General features: G+C 40.6%; 1 protein-coding gene across 1 annotated transcript in view; it reads left to right on the forward strand.

The window, feature by feature from the left end:
- The window catches only part of LRP5 (LDL receptor related protein 5), a 166,668-nt gene that overhangs the window by 37,454 nt on the left and 110,912 nt on the right, over positions 1-18,302 (forward strand). The window contains 1 exon segment of the mRNA XM_040558299.1: positions 14,532-14,928. Coding sequence (XP_040414233.1) covers positions 14,532-14,928 — 397 coding nt within the window.

Here is an 18,302-nt window from a genome sequence, read left to right on the forward strand (position 1 = left end):
AGATTTCTGGTATTTTCTGATTTTAGAATAAGCAGAAGTGGCATCGAAATAGTCTCTTACGTGGTATTGCAGCTGGGCTTTGCCAAAATGGTAAGTGCAAAGGCAGTGCTTAAAAATACGGATGGGGGATGTGGCAGGAGGAAACCATACTTGGATGTTTCACATCCTATGATGCAGAGTACATGGCAATAATTCATTTCACTGCTGTTATTTTAAATATACTAGGCATGGATTCCCCCACCCCCAGTGTTATGCTCAGTGCAAACTGAAAATTTGTCCTATTGATGCATAAACTGGTGTGGAAAAAATGCAGACGAAGGGGTTACTTCCATGAACACCTAAACAGTAGTTTTGTTTTAAATGAAATAGGGGAAAAAACAAACAGACCTGTAGTGTCCCCTTTTAGATTCTGGATGCCAAATGTTTGTGAAGGGAGCAAGGTCCATTTCTGTTGTTTTTGCAGTTTATTTTATTCCTTCTTGGTTTGGCAGACAACTGTCTAGCCAATAATAGTAGATTATGCAGTGATGACGGTTCCAAAATCTTAATGGATAAAATAGTGGTTCTACATCATTTGGAAAATTTGGCTTTCAAATTTTCTTCAGGACTTCAACAAATATAGGCTTGACAAAGGTATGCTTGTTTCTAATCTGAATTGTTTCCAATTCCTAGTTCCAGATGTTATATTAACTCCAAAGGGCGCACATCTTAAAAAAAAAAAAAAAAAAAAAAAAAAAAAAAAAAAAGCTGAAAAGAGACTTCTTGCTTCTGTCTGCACTAAATATATGATATTGCTAAAACTACGAAGAATTAGCATATGCTAGATTTGACTAGTGGCAAATGTCATTCGTTGGAACAAATGTATAGTTGAGTCAGATATAAAGGTCTCAAATGTAGGTTCTACAATAAGATTTATTTTTATTCTGTTACAAACCTTCCCAAATAAAACTGTTTGTTAAGTGGAACCTGCCCCATGATGCTGTGCTTTAGAAAGTATGAAGTAGGGAGAAGTTTCTAGTGACTAGTCGTGGACAGCACTTCTGTGCCAGTCGTATGGCTGTCTTCCAGGCAAATATTCAGTGTTTTGGTTTTGTGTTAGCTGGTTAGGAAGGAGAGCAAAAAGAAGGTGAAGTGGAAAGGGTTATTTAAGATAATGAAATCTGTAATATTGTACTTGTATTTGTATCAGTGATAATACTTAATCTACAACCTCTGATGTAGCACATAACTATCACAATCTACACTCAGCTCTGTAAATCATTCCTTGCTGGGGATGCTTCTGCTTTAGCCAAGATCATTGATTAAACTAAATTCGGTCCTTATGGCTCCTTTGTTTCTCTGTAAGGCCAGTGTTTGTCCTGCTGCAGCGACACGAAGGAATATTTTTTCTACTGTCTTCTGTATTATTCTATAAATCTAAGTGTTGCTCAGTCTTGTGGAGTCAAACATGTGACACTTCTGAAAATGTGTTTTTTTTTTTTTTTTTTTTTTTCCTCAAGCATCTGGTCAAAAAGAGTGGTTTCCCTGGAAGAGAGGGCATGTTCAAAATTTCACTAACTCTTCTCCCACTTTCTGTCAGAAGTTTGCCAAGGGTCTGGAAAAAAATAAATAAATTTGAATTTATTTTAGAGTTAAAATGTTCATAGTATGTTACAAACTGAGTGGAAAAATGCTTCCAAGATCTGTAGGGATTCCAGTGCTCCTTCAATTAAAAAAGGCATCAATTCTAGTAATTTCCATCATTTGGGTGGGATTAACAATTTCTGTTACTGCCTCGAGTTTCTCCTTCAGAGTCAGTGCTTATACGTCCATTTATCTTACTACAGTTGCAAGAACGTATAGAATAATTTTAGGACTGTAAAGATTATTGCTTGCGATGTTGCTAATCATTAGTAGAGGTCTGAAAGCTGCCTTGCAAATAAAATGGGGAAGAAAGGGGAGGACCTATCCGTTGGGTTGCTTCAGGTTTTGCATTGGCAAATCTAGTAAGTGTAAAAATACTGTAAAAAAGACTTAGAACCAAGCTGAGGTTTGGTGGCATGTCTCTGTTGGACACAAGAGCTTGAGTGGTGTTTTCTCCATGCAGTTATTTTCCTTTTCAATTGGAGTGGCTCGCTGATAATTCCGCTGTATCACAAATCAGTGAGGATCAGGCTTGACTCTAGACTGGAAAATTGGTTTAAAAAAAAATCTTTCCAGTATGTCAGTGCCCAAAGGGTCTCTAATAGAGAGCAATGAAGTTAAGTACAAATGCCAGCCTTGCTGAAGAAGCATGAAATAGTTCTGTGCTGTTTGTCCCTCCAAAATGTTGAATTTAAGGACATTTACATGAAAAACAGTTGTCATTCCCATGCCTCCAGCATAAAGTTGGCTCTCTAAATTTGGGCCGTGTATGTAATATTCAAGAGAAGGCAGATTGTATCAGTCTCCTTGTACCTATTTTTATAGGCTGGTAGGCTTTGTGTGGAGGAAGAGAAATGCATTCAGGAATTCAGCCCCAGAATATCTCCTTGGCTTTCTTGGAAAAGATTTTGAGTCTAGATGATGATTTGAAACTGAAGAAAATCTGCGAGAGAGTGGAAGTTTGGGACCTTGGACTCTTAAAAGATGAGTTACGTAGGAGCCATTTAACGGTTTTGTTCTGTGTTGTTTTGCTTTTTTCTGTTTTCCTTTACAGCTAACTAATTACTTCTCTGCCTAATGATGTGGCTATTAACTGGTCCCTTCTTCAGTGTCTGAATTCTGGTGCTTCTGGCCTCGTGCCTGCAGTATGATACGTAGTTGGGGCTAAACCCCAAACGCAAGTGGTGTGAGAAGGCTGAGCTACTGAAGTGGGCAGGTGGCACCGAGACTGGAAACCAGTTTTTGCCAGGGTATAATGGGCTGGAGAGGAAACTAGAGGTCCCAGGACTTCTTGGGTGAGACCTTGGCCCTGGGCTGTTGCCTTTCTTCTGTGTTTTCTCTTGTGTCCTGGCAAAACAGGCAGGCTTTTCTGCAGGCACAACGAGGAGCTCATCTCTGTTGAGATTGCAGGGCGGACCTCCCCGTGGGTGTTGTTTTCTTCAACGCACAGGTTCAGATGTAAAGCTGCCTTTACCATATGGTGTTTCTAAGTGGATAGTCCCAGAAAGGAGACTAAAAACAACAACAAAAGAAAAGCATCGATGCCAGCCTCTGGTTGAACTTCCTTGTGTGTTCCTGCCCGTCCCCAGCTGCTGGCTGCTCCCCAGCCTCTCCACTGCCTCGCAGATGTTTCGGTGTCCCTAGAGCTACCAGCATGACTGCACACACCGTTGCTTTCCTTGGGAGGATTCTGCCAAAAGGATCCAGGTTTGAAAAGGCGAGCCCAAAAACGTGTGCTATGGCAGCTTCTTCGCTTGGCTGAGCTGCGGCCGGAGCACAAATGGAAAAATGCAACAAATGGAAAAACGTTTTACTGTTGCAGTAGGTTTTTAAGAAATGCTCTCAGTGCTGCTGCAGTAGAGATGCAAATGGATTTACATCGAAGGGCCACAGACCTGGCCTTGAAGCAAATGTGCATGCCATCAGCAACTTTTTTTTATGCCCATGTCTTCTTGGTGACTTGCAGAGTGAGTGATCTCAGAATATGGTCCTGAGACTTCTCAGTTGCATTTCCATGGGCTTGTATGAGAGGCACTGTAAAGGAATACTCTTCTTCCCACAGTGAAAGTAACTTGTGTTTTGGAGCCAGGGTTACACGTTTGCATCTCTCGCTCCTACAAAAGGCATAGCAGAGACCGTGGTTTGGTGTAGCCGAAGGAAGCGAGATGCCAGTGCAGTGCTCTGTGATGTCTCTGGAGCGGTTCGCTCCTCGCATTTTGAGACAGCAGCTGGTGCGGGAGGCCTGTGACAGCCCTCATTGTGTCACACTGTTCTTAATTTAACATAGAGGGGATTTGGAGGCTAGCTGCAGCTGGCTGTGGTGGGGGTCAATGGATAGTCCTTGCATATGCGATGGGTTTTCTTCTATCTGATTCCTTCGTTTGGACGCAGTGGCAGACTCAAGCAAACCGGTGCTTTTACAAACCAGGGCTGCCTGGAGTTTGCTGCTTTGCCCTTGAAGCTGTTGTCGATTCCTCCAGTGCGCAGGTAATTCTGTGAGCCTGCATTTGGGAGCACGGGACCTCGGGGTCTCGATACTACGATCCCTTGAAGACTGAGAAACTTCAGGGCAAAACTGGAAGGGAGCCAGCTTCAGAGCAGCTTAAAACAAAATTGCTGCTCGGTAGTAAAACAAACCAACCAACCCAAATGCAACATGTCCACAATGAATTAGGTGAACTGCAGCAGAGGGACTCGAGAGGTATTTTTTTAATGATAGGTTGCAATTAGATGTGTGTTGGTTTTTAAGCTAATGCAGTTCCATCATTATTTTTCAGGGTATCAGACATTCTTCAAGACAGCAATCGTTATCTTAACTGATACGTTAGACCTTTGCGTTACTGTTGTCCAGTTGTTCATAAAGACTGGGAAAGGTTTTTCAGCTTCCTTGTGGAAGGTCTGGAATTTACTGTCTGCATTTAGAGTGGGATTTTCTGTGGAGCCAGGGAGCTTTGGCCTTCATTGCTGAAGTTTGATGGCAATTCTGTTTAAACTCCCTTTGAATTCAGTACAAATCCAAATCTCTAACCGTCACCAACCCAAAAAGTGGACTTTTGAGCTGAGCATGCTCAACTTAATAGTTCTAAAAATGCGTAGTAGTTTTCAAAGCTTGCTGTTGGCTCTCATGTGGAGGAAAAATGTCCTAATCCCAAATAGACAACATATTTGCATTGAAGCTGTCACATGCATTGTGGTTGAGTAGCAAAGTCCTATTATCCTATCACAAAAAGCTTATATAATGATTACTTCTTCAGAAGTACTGTGCTTAAAAACTGACAAACTGTTGTGAACAGCATACTTTTGCTTTTGGAGTGTTGAAACTGGAAAATCCTATGGATGTTTTAACCTCTGTAAAATGCTCAGATGGAGAATCTGAGGTCAGGAAGAGGTGTAGGTTCAGACTGCAGAGAGATGATCTGTTTAGCATTAGCTAGTCAGGATTGCATGAGACTGCAGTCCTCACAACTGTTTGGCTGAGCACCAGCTCTGCATTACATAGAGAGCGATTGCCAAGAGCCGGGAGTTTAGCAATAATGTTTAGAAATTTCCTCTATTTAACAAAACAGAGCAGAGGAAAATTGCTCTATACTCCAGTGAAATGTATTCTCCTCTAAATAAAATGGTTAAAGTGGTTGAGAGTCTTATCTAATGAGTATCTGAGCAACTTCATATATGTGTCCCCAGATCTCTGCTGATATTCTGGTTTTTGTTCAGTTATCTAGCACATCCCTAAACACGTTTTGCGTGCTGCTTGGTGGTCCGGGCCGTGTTGGCTGCTCACATGGGCTTGGCTGTCCTCCTTCCCAGCTGCTGAACTGTGTTAAGAGATGATGAAATATGCTGTTCCATGTAACCAATTTCAGTATTTGCTGCAGGGATATTAAGGACAGTCTGAGAGCTATTGCCTTGTGCACCAGGAGGGGAGTTCATGTGGCATGCTTAATGGGTGGTCTGTGGGAAAAGAAAGAAAAGCTTGAGGAACCCTCCATAAAAATATGTCTGTAGGAAGGTGGTCTGAAAGACACGGAGAGCTTGTTTCCAGCCTCTGCAGAGATGGAAGTGTGCTAGGTTATGCGTGCTGAATCCAGTCATTTGCCTGTTCTGGTGTGTGAAGGTTTTTACTTGGAGTAGGCGATGTAATTAGAAGCAAGACAAAACAGTGAGTAAGTTCAGAGTGTGCTGTTGGGGAGTTTTGAAACGTTTTAGTGCCATCCCAGAGAATCCCAACAAATCCTAAGTTAGAAATAAGGAAAAAAAAGAAAATTAAAAGGCAGCTTTTCTGGATTTCTTCGGAGAAATCCTTTCACATCTTTGATCCAGGTGCTATAAACCAATTCAGGCCAGTTGAGATGAAATTGAATATAACATTTTATTGTAAATAATAATGTTAACAGTGACAAACGGTAGGCTGCCAAAATCAACACTGAACTAAATCTCTTCTTCCTCAGACACTGCTATTATTGGGGAGGAAGAATCCTATGAAATATAATGAGATCTTAAAAAATAAGCTTGCTTATTTTATTTAAAAGCTAAATAGCAGTTTATCTTAATATTTTATCATACTTTAACATTAGTGTTCAATAAAAGGTACTAGATGCATCTGCTTTGAGAGGCTGACAGGATCATGACTATGATGTTACTGGGAGAGGTGTGTGGTTTTTGGTGGCGGTGTTTATTGTATGTCTTGCGTTTCAAGACACAGATGAAACTCCTTTGCTGGGGTAAGATCGAACAAAAAACTTCAGGGCGATGGCTATCCAACTGCTATTTAAAATCACCTTTTGCAATGAATTCTACAGCTTCTGTAGCATGTTCCAGTGTCTTCACTGCACGTGTTGCTCTGTACCCCATCCACATCGACCAAAAACCCGAAGCCTGCCCAGATCTAATTTCTTCAGTGCGCCTTTTCTGCAGGGTCTAAGGATTAATGATCTTGATCCTCTCGTAAAAGCTTTTACTGATCGGACTGTTATTTTACTTCTCTCTTTCTCCACGACCACCTTAGCACATCTCCTAAACAAGGAGAACAAATCGTTTAATTCTTTCACTTCATGTGTTTTCTGAACCCAGTTACAACTTGTTATTTTTTACGCTTTGCTGTGGGCCCTTTCCAAGTTGCTGCTGCTAAACTAGATGTCCTCTAAACTTACAGCTAATTTACACGAACCCTCTCCTTCCAACATATGTGTAACTAAAGCTTCTTTGCTTCTTGTAGGTACATTGGTGGCTGAGCAGCCTCTCTTATTCTAGCCTGATGGCAAATAGATGATTGAGCTCCTGGTTGTCTTCTAATACTTAGCAATGATACTCAATATAATACTTAGCATATATAAATAAAACTGGCACCAAATAGGTTTGTATTTTGGGATACGAGTGTGGATATGATTACTTTGCACTAATTTATGCCTAGTGTAACCATGTAAACAATTTAAAGTATAGGTTTTTAAAGAGTAAAACTTACAAAAATTGCCTGACATCTGCTACACACTCTGGGCATAAATGTGGGATATTCTTAGTGGTTTAAAATAACACCTCAGTCTCCCCCAGAATTTCAGACCTCAATTCCACCCAAAATTAGATAAATTGCAAATGAATCCTCCTTCTATGATAACCAGAATGCTTAATTTCACATTTTAGAGGGGGAAATTACCATCAAATGGATTTGGAGAGTTAGATGGAGTGGAGAGTGGGAGGTGTGGAGTGAGTGAAAATGGAGTGGAGAGTCAGAGGAACGGGGTGGAATGTGGGAGAAGGAACTTACTTTCCTCTCAAAGGTGGGACTTTAAACCAGCCATCACCAAATAGCTGTGTCTTTACAGCTCCTCAACCCCCAAGCTCACTGCCTGATTAATTAATTTATTACAAATGGAGTGAAGAATAGGCTGCTGAAGCAAGGTGGTGTGTGTGGGAGGAGAAGTGGGGAACCCTGGTTTTGGGTCAGGTCTGCGAACTGCTACCACCTACCTCTAGGTTGCAGCAAGAATATTCTTTAATTCAGTAATTACACTGGGAATTCACCTTATCTAGAATAATGGGTTTTGAGGATGAAAGTCATAGCCTTCTATTCTTTGGAGGACTGTATCTGGCAAGTTTAAACTCGGGCTGGATATGCGCAGTTAGTACAAGATCAACATTTAATCTCTCTTTTTGAAGTTGGTGATCAATGGATTTCAGATTCTCTGCAGCAGCAGCTGCCAGTAAAAAGGGCTGGGGTCCAGAGCTTAGGGTTTTTAAGAAAGATTTTTTTTTTTTCTGCTGAATATATAGCAGTTGTGTTTAAAAAAAAGAAAAATTTGTGTTCGTGGGATTTGTGCGTGCCATTGTCTTCTTGCACAGTGAGTTGTCAGAATTTTATTTTTAGTTGTGCTTGATTTTTGGAGATGGGTCTGGCAAAACTCTTGATTGCCATACTTTCTCTTCCAAGCCTGAATCTCTTTCCTTTTTACCTTCTTTCCTGGGTCTTTATGGTTCTCGTAGCATCTGTGTGTTCTGGCATGTGAGCTTCCTGCTGCCACCAGCTGCTGGCTCACCCCCTGAGTTAAGCCAAGAAAAATGGGGCTAACACCCAAAAGGGTGACAGCATGTGGAAGAACTTCCTTCTATGGATGTTTAAAAGCAGCCTTATGCTTCGTATCAAAGGCCTAGTCTCCTTATGTTCCGAAAGTGTTAGAGCTGAACGAGGAAAGGGATCACACTGTGCTGTTGATCTGGTTTCTCTGTTGAATTTCAAGCTGGTGGGACTGTACTTAACCGAGCTGTTCCTGTGCAGCAGCTATTTTTGAGCACAGAAAGCTGGTGCACGCTGGCCCTGTATCCTGCCTTAGAGTTTGCATAACACTGTAACACACTTGGGTGCAAAAGTTTTGACATGTTTGTTTTTACCATCTTGTGTGCCTGTGGCATCGGGTGTGGGGGTTGTTTTTGTTCCATGGTAATGAGTGTTTTTGTGGTTTGGGACATGGACTGCTGCAAGAATTAGATGCTATTCTCTCTGTCCAGCAGCACAGACAGCTTAACCACGGAGGTCTCTGATGCATTTGTCCTGTTAAGAATTGCTATAATATTTAAAATTTCAGCTGTTGCACATACTGTTATTTTGGATAGCTGGTTTAGGTTGTATGCTTATTAAAATGAGATCTTCATTCTGTGTTGTGAACCAGGCTCCCATGATCCTCGGTCGTGTCTGTTAAAAGTGCAGCCAAACCCTTCTATGACCTTTAGCCTAGTTAGCTGTGTTAAGATTTGTTAAGTAAGGCTTTTTTCCTGGGCTATACATAGGATTTATGTGTCTTCCAGTGCTTTCGAGAGTAAGAATCATGCGTGTGTCCAGTGGTGTCACGCCTTCAGCTTTCAGGGGATGCAGACAAACTGTGGGCACGTAAACAACTGTGAGCCAGTAATATAAATATCTCTGCCTAAAAACCTGATAGCTCAGCTCATCCTAGTAGGGCTACTACTGCTTCACAACTGACCAGCAACTGATTACATGCTCTCTTGGTACTACTTAATGTCATCTTGGTCTTAATATGCCAATGAGTTGAGCAGTGTCTGACTTTTGCAGAACTACCGCTGAAACCAAGCGCGAAGGCTGTTTCTGAAGATCATGTAGTCATCTAAGTGCAATTAGCAGTCGTTTGTCCCACACCACTTCTTCTGGGGCTAGCGGAGTGCTTCGTAAGCTTTAAGTGCTATAACTGGGGCTGGTGAAGTTAAACCCCAAATGAACGTCAGTGGCTGAATACAGAAGTATGTTGGGGAACAGGAGGTACATACTGGCCTGCTCTGCTAGAAGGCAGTTGGTTATAGCTGGCAGATGGCATCAACAGAAGATGAGCCCAAGAGCATTCAGAAGATCTAGAGGAAAGCTGGAAACCGAACCCAAGCAGGCTGATCAGGACTGTTTTCTCCAACTAACAGACCGATGAGAAGCTGTATTTTCACACTCTTGTGCAATAAGCTTCTGTGTAGACAGCTCCCTCATAAACTCAAGGGCGTGTTTTCCAATAAGCAGAAAACCACTGGAAAATGGTGTTTTAAAAATGTGGTGTCTTTCTAGAATAGTGATGTTCTTCAGGCACTGCATAATCCAGATTAGGTTGCAGAACTACTACAGATCTGTACCTAAACTGCAGTAGTTTTTACCTGTTTAGAGTTCATTTGTTACTTTGTGGGATTTCATGTTCTTTTTTTTTCTTTGTCAAGGGATTGTGATCTCCAACTATGTACAGAGGTTGTAGATGTTGCCTATTATGGAAAAATATGAACTGTTCTAATTTTACTGAAGAAAATACAACTTTTTTTTTAGTAGCTACATTAAGATGTTGTCCTTTCAATTGGGTGGTAATAGGCTGCATATAAACAGTTTGTCCTCCACATTCATCATTCATCCTCTTAGTGTTTATTCTTTCCTCTTTTCAAAATAGAAGCTGGTTTTCCTTTTCCAGCATTTTGTAATTGTCTGGAGTGTTGCTGATCAAAACAGAACATAGAACCACTTTATGGTTCCGCTTAGAAGCATAGAACCGCTTTATGGTAAAAGACACTTTGAGTGTCTTTTAACTTGCTACCCATGAAATAACTTCTCAAGCAAGGGATGTTGCATCTCGTCTAACAGATAAGCTCATTTGAAGGTAAGCAGTAATCAAAATTGCTGCTAGTTTTTTGGGTCTGCTTCATGTGCCCTCGCCTCTAGCCCGTCTTAGTAAAAAGGGTCAGAGGTTTCAGAGGAGTTTGGAGTAGGACGCAAAATGAGCTTGACCACAGATGGATTTTGAATATCAGCCCACAGTGACAGTGTTTACAAATTAGTTGCTTTCACTCAGATTTCTGTAGAAACACATTGGCTGTTTGACATAATAAACATGACTGAGTTTATGGCATGAAGATGGAGCAGATAGTGGTAAGAGCAGAAATTGTTATTGACCGTATTTCTAGTTTGCCTTTTTAAGAGCTGTGCAGTAGACTTAAATGCACCAAAGATGAAGTGTTCTTGGAAGCTTCAAGCTTAGCTCAGGATTTGAGTATAAGACTTGGAAGGTTTGTAAGGAGATTGATCTTCACGTTTTTGGAAATGAACCTTCCATTCTACATACAGATGGGATTAAAAATAAACAAATTAGTACTATGTGTTGATGGGATGATATTGAATCTCTGGTTGTTTTAAGGATGGCACAGAAAATCAAGTTGTTTTATTTTTCGTCATTCGCGTTTGTTTTGTTTTTCTGAGCTTTCTGTGTTTTCTCATTCTAACGCCTTTAAAAAATAAATGGTTATAATCACATAGAGGCAGAATGTATTGTTTGAATTGCTAAACTGTTGAATTTAGTAATTCTATGAAACTAAATGCCATGAAGCAGTTGCCAGCATATTAGAGGTCTGAGCTGAGGTATAAGGCAATTTTTTCTCCCTCTCCCATATGTCTTAAAGCCCATCTTTGTTGGTTGCAAATGACTACAGCGGTATTGCCATAGGTCATGTTAACTGACTGCTGACTGGTGGCCTTTCCCCTTCACACCCCAGACACCCCTGGGTTGTACACTTCACAATTCAGTGAATTGTTCACAAATGTGAACTGATTTTTCTTTGGTCGGGTTGAAGTCTGAAAAGGCAGGTATGTTTGGCTACCAAGAGGAGTGCATCTCTTAGCTGTGAAAGTCTAATGCTACTTATAAAGGCTGCTGTTTTACCTATCTTTCTAGAAAAGCATCTGCTTTCATGAGTGTCCCTTTCACATTTACTCTTTACTTACTGGGAAAGTTGGAAGTTTGCAAAATTTTGTGAACTTTTCTTTGGACACCACGGAGTTTGTATTTACTTGTAAAGCTGCAGAGTTGGCAGAACTAACCTTGCCACGGCGTTGAGTTCGGACCTAATGTGGTAAGTGCCAGGCCATGGAAACGGAGCATTTAATCTCTCTTCTGACTCTTGCGTTATTTGCAAAGTTGGGAGAGCCTGTGTTTCTTCAGCAGTATTCCAAGCAGGAATCAGTGTTGAGAACCAGCTTCTTGTTTTGATTCCTGTTTTTTTCCCCTTTCTTCTCCATGCCAGCAGTGCTCTAAAAGTGCTGTGCGGTGATTTTTATAGAACATGGTCTGCATAAAACACTCTAGTGGGGAGGAGCAGAGAAGTGAATATGATTTTTAAAATCAGAGTTGCGCCAAATCTTTTTTTTTCCAAAGGAAATGAATAGTCGTTTGTTTTTTAAAAGGGATGAACTCTGGACATCTTTCAATAATCAATCGGTTTACATCTGTGTACAAATGCACTAAAACTTTAACACAACTGCAAGCAGGGCAGTATGATTTCCCTGCTGGGTGTTCGTAGCAAAAACAATGCAGCTGTACTTCAATCAGGACAACTCTGAAGCACAGAAGTGAACAGTGAACACAGCGGTTAATGCGTTATCTGTATGCTGTTGCCCTACTGTGTGCATCAGTGGGGAAGAAATCTCATGAAAGGGATGGGGAACTGGGATAATATTGATACTGATTGGATTAGACGCTGTTCATGTCTGATCTTTAGTTAAGAAGCTGTTGAGTTCCTCTGATGTTGATTGGAGTTGATATTTCAGGCTCCTTTTTCCTTTGTAGCAGTATTAATGATGGCTTCAGTGTGGAAATGTCTAGTTGAAAATCTGTCTATTCATATTCCTTAAAACATTTTGGGGACTATATATATATTTAATTTTGTACATAGACCTTTTATGGCTTTAATCTTAGGCTGGATATGGGACAGGTTTGGTGAAGCAATATGCATAACTGAAAAATCCTGTCCCAAAGAACTTGTGACTTAAACAGAGCCCGCTATCATCAAACTTTCCAAGTGTTCAGATGGTTTGGTACAGTGCCACTTAAAATAGACATAGTTATGGGGAAACAATGAGTTGCAGAGAAGAAAACAAGCACTTTGCATTCTAGATGTATTTTTCTTCTGTTTTCAATAACTAACCTGTTGGGCTTTCGTGATATTGCTAGTGCTTTTAAAGATGACAGGGGAGGACGTGGCAAGTTAGGAAATGAGATGGAAGTGATACTGGGACTTCATTACTTAATAAATAATTCTCTTCAAGCTGTATAAACTTTTCTAAGTTATAAATGTTGTAGAAGAAAAATGTTTTATTTTCAGTGAAGCATTCACGATAACAATTGTCTGTCTCTGTGTCGTCCGAGATCCCCCCAAAACCTGCAGCTGAACTAAATTTTCCTTACTACTTTCATCAGTATAGGCTTCCTCTAAAAAAAAAAAATAAATAAACCCATCTCTTTCCTGACTCAGGGAAAAAAGGCAGCACAGAATGTTAATAAAAAGGCTGAGTTTTTAAGCATGTTTTTAATTTCATCTGAAGTTGAGTTGTAGACTCTGACTGAGCCCTTGGCCTGCAGATACATACATAAAGTGTTGTCCTGGACGTACTTTGCTTTGGCCCATGCAGTTCCAGGTGCTCTCCAGTGCGCATGTAGTTGGAGCCAGAGGTCAGGAGCAAAGCAATAGCATGGGATCGGGCTGCCAGCATAGCAGACCTGCAACTCAGAACTTGTATAAACTGTCGTCCTTTTAAAGGATTGGAGGAACCGAGTCTGAAAGACATTATCAAGAGCTAACTTTGATATATCATATACAGTACTGTGAATTTGAAACTGGAGGTATTTATATCACATGCCTGAAGTAATAGATGAAATAACATTATCTGTCATTGCTGCTCTGTTCTGTGTGTTGTTCCTTGAGATGAGTGGCAAGTTTATGGACCTCTGCTGGTTGTGCGTTGGAAGCAAAAGTGTCAAGTGAAATGTTGAAGCTAGAAGTCAACAGTTGATCAGCCTAGACCTCCGCCAGCTGTTGTTTGAGATAGAAGAACTGGAAGAAGGGATGGGGAGAGTACTGGGTTTCAAGGTGGCCAACAGTAGGGGCAAATTAAAATAGTTCTTCATTCAATGACAGAAGATCGCTACCAGACTTCCTCAGTCTTAGGAGAAGCTGAGGGAGCTCCGTTACTTCCAGAAGTTAATGACTTTTTCTGGAACATTGGTGTTCTCTTAACCTGCCAGTAGTATTTGCAGCTGTGACAGGTATGGTAGCACCATTGTACTTGGTTGCTGTCTCCTGAGCCATATCTGAAGATAAGTAATTTTCTAGTTTACTGCTGGATGAAGAAGAAAGACTGTACTCTTAAGGGAGAGATGAAGTAGTTAATTTGGCCATCAGTCTGACTGGTGTGGTTGGGAAAGCATGTTCTGCAATATGTCTATTTAACGTCCTCTTCTGGAAGGAGCAGTGGGGCTGAATCATGCCTTTGGTCCCATTTGTAGTGGGTCCTTAAGAGGACACTTACGCTTTCCCTTTCCTGGAGTTTTGTAACTTGGCTTTTTAGAATTTGTCCTAAACCTCGGTTTACGGATTGACTGAAGGTACCTGTGCATGTGGGCTGGAGTATTCATGATTACACTGGAGGGTGTGAGTACAATAGCAAAGAGTTTTTTGTTTGTTTTTTCTGAACTGGCAAGGTATTTCCTGTGTTAATATTGGCATCTTGTCTATGTTAGTCTCAGTTGAATGCTCTTTTACCTCAACCCACTTGCTAACATGTAAGAATGAATTCTAGGTGAGTTTGGACTAAACTACCGAAGGGCCTCAGTCCAAACCCTTCAGCTGTGTGAAGGGCTCTATTGTAGATAAGGAATCAGTCCCACTTATCTCTCTTTTCTTTTACTCCTTTGTCTGACAAATAGAGGCAATAAATTATGGGCAGTGTGCATTTTTCTCTCACGTGAAACTTCTGTGTGTTCCTTTTGCTGTACTGCCTGCCCTGATGATCTGGGAAAATACATCTTCCTCTGCTGTAGTCATACTCAGCACTTGAACATCTGTAGATGCTGCTAATGCTAATATGCTTTTGTTTTTTTCTTCTGTAGCATCTCCCTTCCTGCTTTTTGCCAACCGTCGGGACGTTCGACTCGTGGATGCTGGAGGCACGAAGCTGGAGTCCACTGTGGTGGTCAGTGGCTTAGAGGATGCTGCTGCGGTTGACTTCCAGTATTCGCAAGGCATCGTTTTCTGGACAGATGTGAGTGAAGAAGCCATCAAGCAAACTTACATTAACCAAACTGGCAATGTGGTGCAGAATGTCATCATTTCTGGTCTGGTTTCCCCGGATGGCCTGGCATGTGATTGGATTGGGAAAAAACTTTACTGGACAGACTCAGAAACCAATAGGATAGAAGTAGCTAATCTCAATGGAACATCTAGAAAAGTCCTCTTCTGGCAAGACCTTGATCAGCCCAGGGCAATAGCTTTGGATCCGGCTCATGGGTAAATATTAATTTGACTTAAACGCTTAAATGGGTACGGTCGTGATTTATGTTGGGTTTTCATTTCCGAAAGAGAAACATGGTCTTTTGTTTCAATTTACATTTTCCCAAGGTATTTTTCTCAAGATCCGTAACTGAACATATGTTTAAACTTTAATATTTTGTGGCCAGAAATGAGAGTCCTGGGCCAAAAAGAAAAATACAGCTGTTCTTAGGTGCCAAGTCAAATACTCGATCAGTATGATTGCCTAACTTATTCCATAGTGCTTCTGAAATGCAATTAATTTTTCCAGCCTTTTTTATTACTATTCCCTCAGTTATCTTGTCTGGTAAGTTCCTTATTTGATATGTGATATCTGATGTGCCCAGTCAGCAAGGTGTATAAATCTGTGTGAGTCAAAACAGAAATTCTTTCTTGCTGTGCTCTGGTGAACACAACCAGGATATTTTTAAGTGGTGACTTCAATGGTTATGTTTGTACTGGCAAGTGAAAGAACCCAGGTGAAATCAGGGGCACTTAATGGTTTAAGATGACTAGGTTAGGCAGTAAAAAGAGAACAGGCTGGATTTGTTGCAATGACCAGTCAGGTGCTTGTAGTACTCTTGAAAATACTTCTGTCTCTGTATGGTTCATCTGTCCCTCCCTCTTCAATAACCTCCAGCCCTGCACATGCACTATTTGCTGTCCCCATGCACAAACAGTACTGATGTTCACGTTGTGCCCTGTATTCATTGCAGTGATGATTGAAGGGGTCCCTGCCCCTTGTGGAAATCATACTGTCAACAATGATGAACTGTGGATAAGGGGAGCAGCAAGGAAGTATAATGCTCATAAGCAAAGCTATTTGCTGTTTTTAGTTTGCTGCCCTTTTTTACAACTTTTTCTGAGAGTATTTTTCTTCTTCTTCTGTATGGTATGTGCCTTTAGGTTTCTCATCTTTAAGACGATCTGACATCAGCTGACAATTTCATTGAGTCTAGCCTCTTTGTAGAGGGATGCTGAGTTAATGCAAGGTCTTAGCATAAACCACAGACAAAGTAATTTTATTGCTTACTGGTAAAATGGAACTGACTGCTCTGGGAGACCAGCAGTCTCTGGAGAAATGATCATCTTAAGGTGTGTGAGAAGTGAATACTGAAACAGAGCAATGAAAGAGGGGAGCTTGGGATTGCCATGTCAGCAACTGCCATATGCTACAGACTGAAGCTTTGAAAAGGTGTTTTTGCAGTGATCTCAGCATAAGGCTTTTCAGATGAATGGGAGGTGTTATGGGTACATTTATGATACATATATGAAGGACACAAAAGTACTAAATGAAACTGTGTGCACCCAAAGAAACACAATCGTTAGTTTTGTTGACATACCAAGCGCCAGAGCTGCCTGTGTTCTCCAGATAACTGATAGAAGGGGAAGTAATAATTGGTAAGAAGGAAAGTGGAGAGACTGTTTTGGACCGCAGGACTTTCAGGAGAGACTTTGTCCTCTTAATGCTGACTTCACTTCTGCTACTGATGCCTTCAGGTGAAAGGAAGGAGAGAATTTACCTGCAGGGCTCAAGAAGTTCAGTAAAATATTGATTAAAAAAATCTTCAAAACCTGAAATCTGTAAAATTCTTCCCCTAGCAAGTTGTTGTATGCAAGTATTTTAAGTAAAGTAGCAGGAATCCTATGTCTATCCTTACAGTAACTAATCTATGGTTAATTAACATTACGCTAACTTAAATGAGTTCAGTAGTATAATTCAGTAGTATAAATTAAAGAGAGAATATGTTAAATTCAGTGTTTCTTAATGAAGTAGATCAGAAATAGTGGAATGGCACTGTATAGTAATACTAATGCCAGGCTGACATCTTATAAGTGAATCCAGTTCCTCACCTTTTGACTGTTTTCTTTAGTGTAGCCTACATGTTGGTCATGGAAATGCATTTCATGCCTTATTAGGTGCTTTCTGACTGTTTTGAAAAACTGATGGGTTTAATTGGGGATTTCTGGTAACATTCCTCCTATATTATGGGAAATGCAAAATTATTCTTTTAATAAAAACTGGATTAAAACAACTGGGAGAGAAAGTGTGGCTGGTACAGTCAAATGGAGAGCTTTTATAAAAATCACTGGCATTGTCGGTAAAGCTGTAGTGTTCTGCAGATCTAATCCTTGGTTGTGTTTGGAAGGAGGAGGAGGCACAGGCATGGTTTATTTTGCATGACTTTGAAAGACAGATCTCAGTGGCAATACTCTGTTCAGAACAGATGTGCAGCATTTCTTAAGCGTAGACAAAGTTGACCGAGTGTAACAATAGAGGACTTTGTTTCACACTAGCTTCCTGTTGCCTGGGAGTTGTACTGTGTCCAGTTTACAGCTCAATATTTTGTGGTTATGAGACACATTCCAAGATTAAGAATACAGTGCCAGCATACAAGGAAGTTACCTGGCATTAGCTGCCTGGTATGTGCTAGGCATCATACCTTGGGTTTGCCTTTCTATGGGTCCTGTGGTAGCCTTCTCTTTCCTTCGTGGAGAACTTCTCCACTCCCAATTGTCTTGCATTTACTCCTCCAGAGAAAGTAGGCAAACATGAACAATCACTGTGGAATGGGCTAATACAAGGAACAAAATTTATTTGCCAAAATGGTAGGTGTCTGCAGGTGTACTGGTCACCTTGCAACATTTTGGTTTTGATTATCGTAATTACTTGAGGTGAGGAGAGAATGATAGTTCTTCTGATTTTTACACAGATAATTTTTTTTCACTTGCTGGTGTGGCTTTGCTGAGCATTAGTTCAGTCTGTAGGGATTTTTTTTCCGTTGGGAGCAGCAGCGTTAAATGAAACACTTCCATTGGATTTTAACTTGTGGCAGATATTTCTAATGTTTAGTCTGATTTAAGTATTAATCCAGTGCAACAAAGCAAAGTAAATTAAACCCTAAGCATTCTGTGAAAATGAAGATATATATATATATCCTTTATAATTAACTGATTCATCCCCATTAAGGTTTATTAAAATCAGCCTCCATAGAGCTGCTGTTCTGGTTAAAAGTGACAAAATCCAGTATTGCTTAATTGCATGAGAATCCTATTGAATTAAAAGCAGATTTGTCCAAATAACTATGTCTGTTAGTTTAATGCAGTGAACTTAAGTCAACAAATCATGTAGGTGGCATGACAAATTTGAATTTAATTTGATTTTACAACCAATTTCATGTGGTAGATCTGAAATATTTTATAGGTGTAGACATGACATTTGACTTAGGCACAGCAGGCTCTGGGTTGGAGCTCCTCTAGAAGCAGTTGTTCCTTATTGACCAGTATTTCCTGGAGTAGGAAAGTGGGTTGGTCAAGTATGTTATCATATCGTATCTATATGTTAACAGAAT

Source organism: Cygnus olor, chromosome 5, assembly GCF_009769625.2.
Source record: "Cygnus olor isolate bCygOlo1 chromosome 5, bCygOlo1.pri.v2, whole genome shotgun sequence".
Classification (NCBI taxonomy): domain Eukaryota; kingdom Metazoa; phylum Chordata; class Aves; order Anseriformes; family Anatidae; genus Cygnus; species Cygnus olor.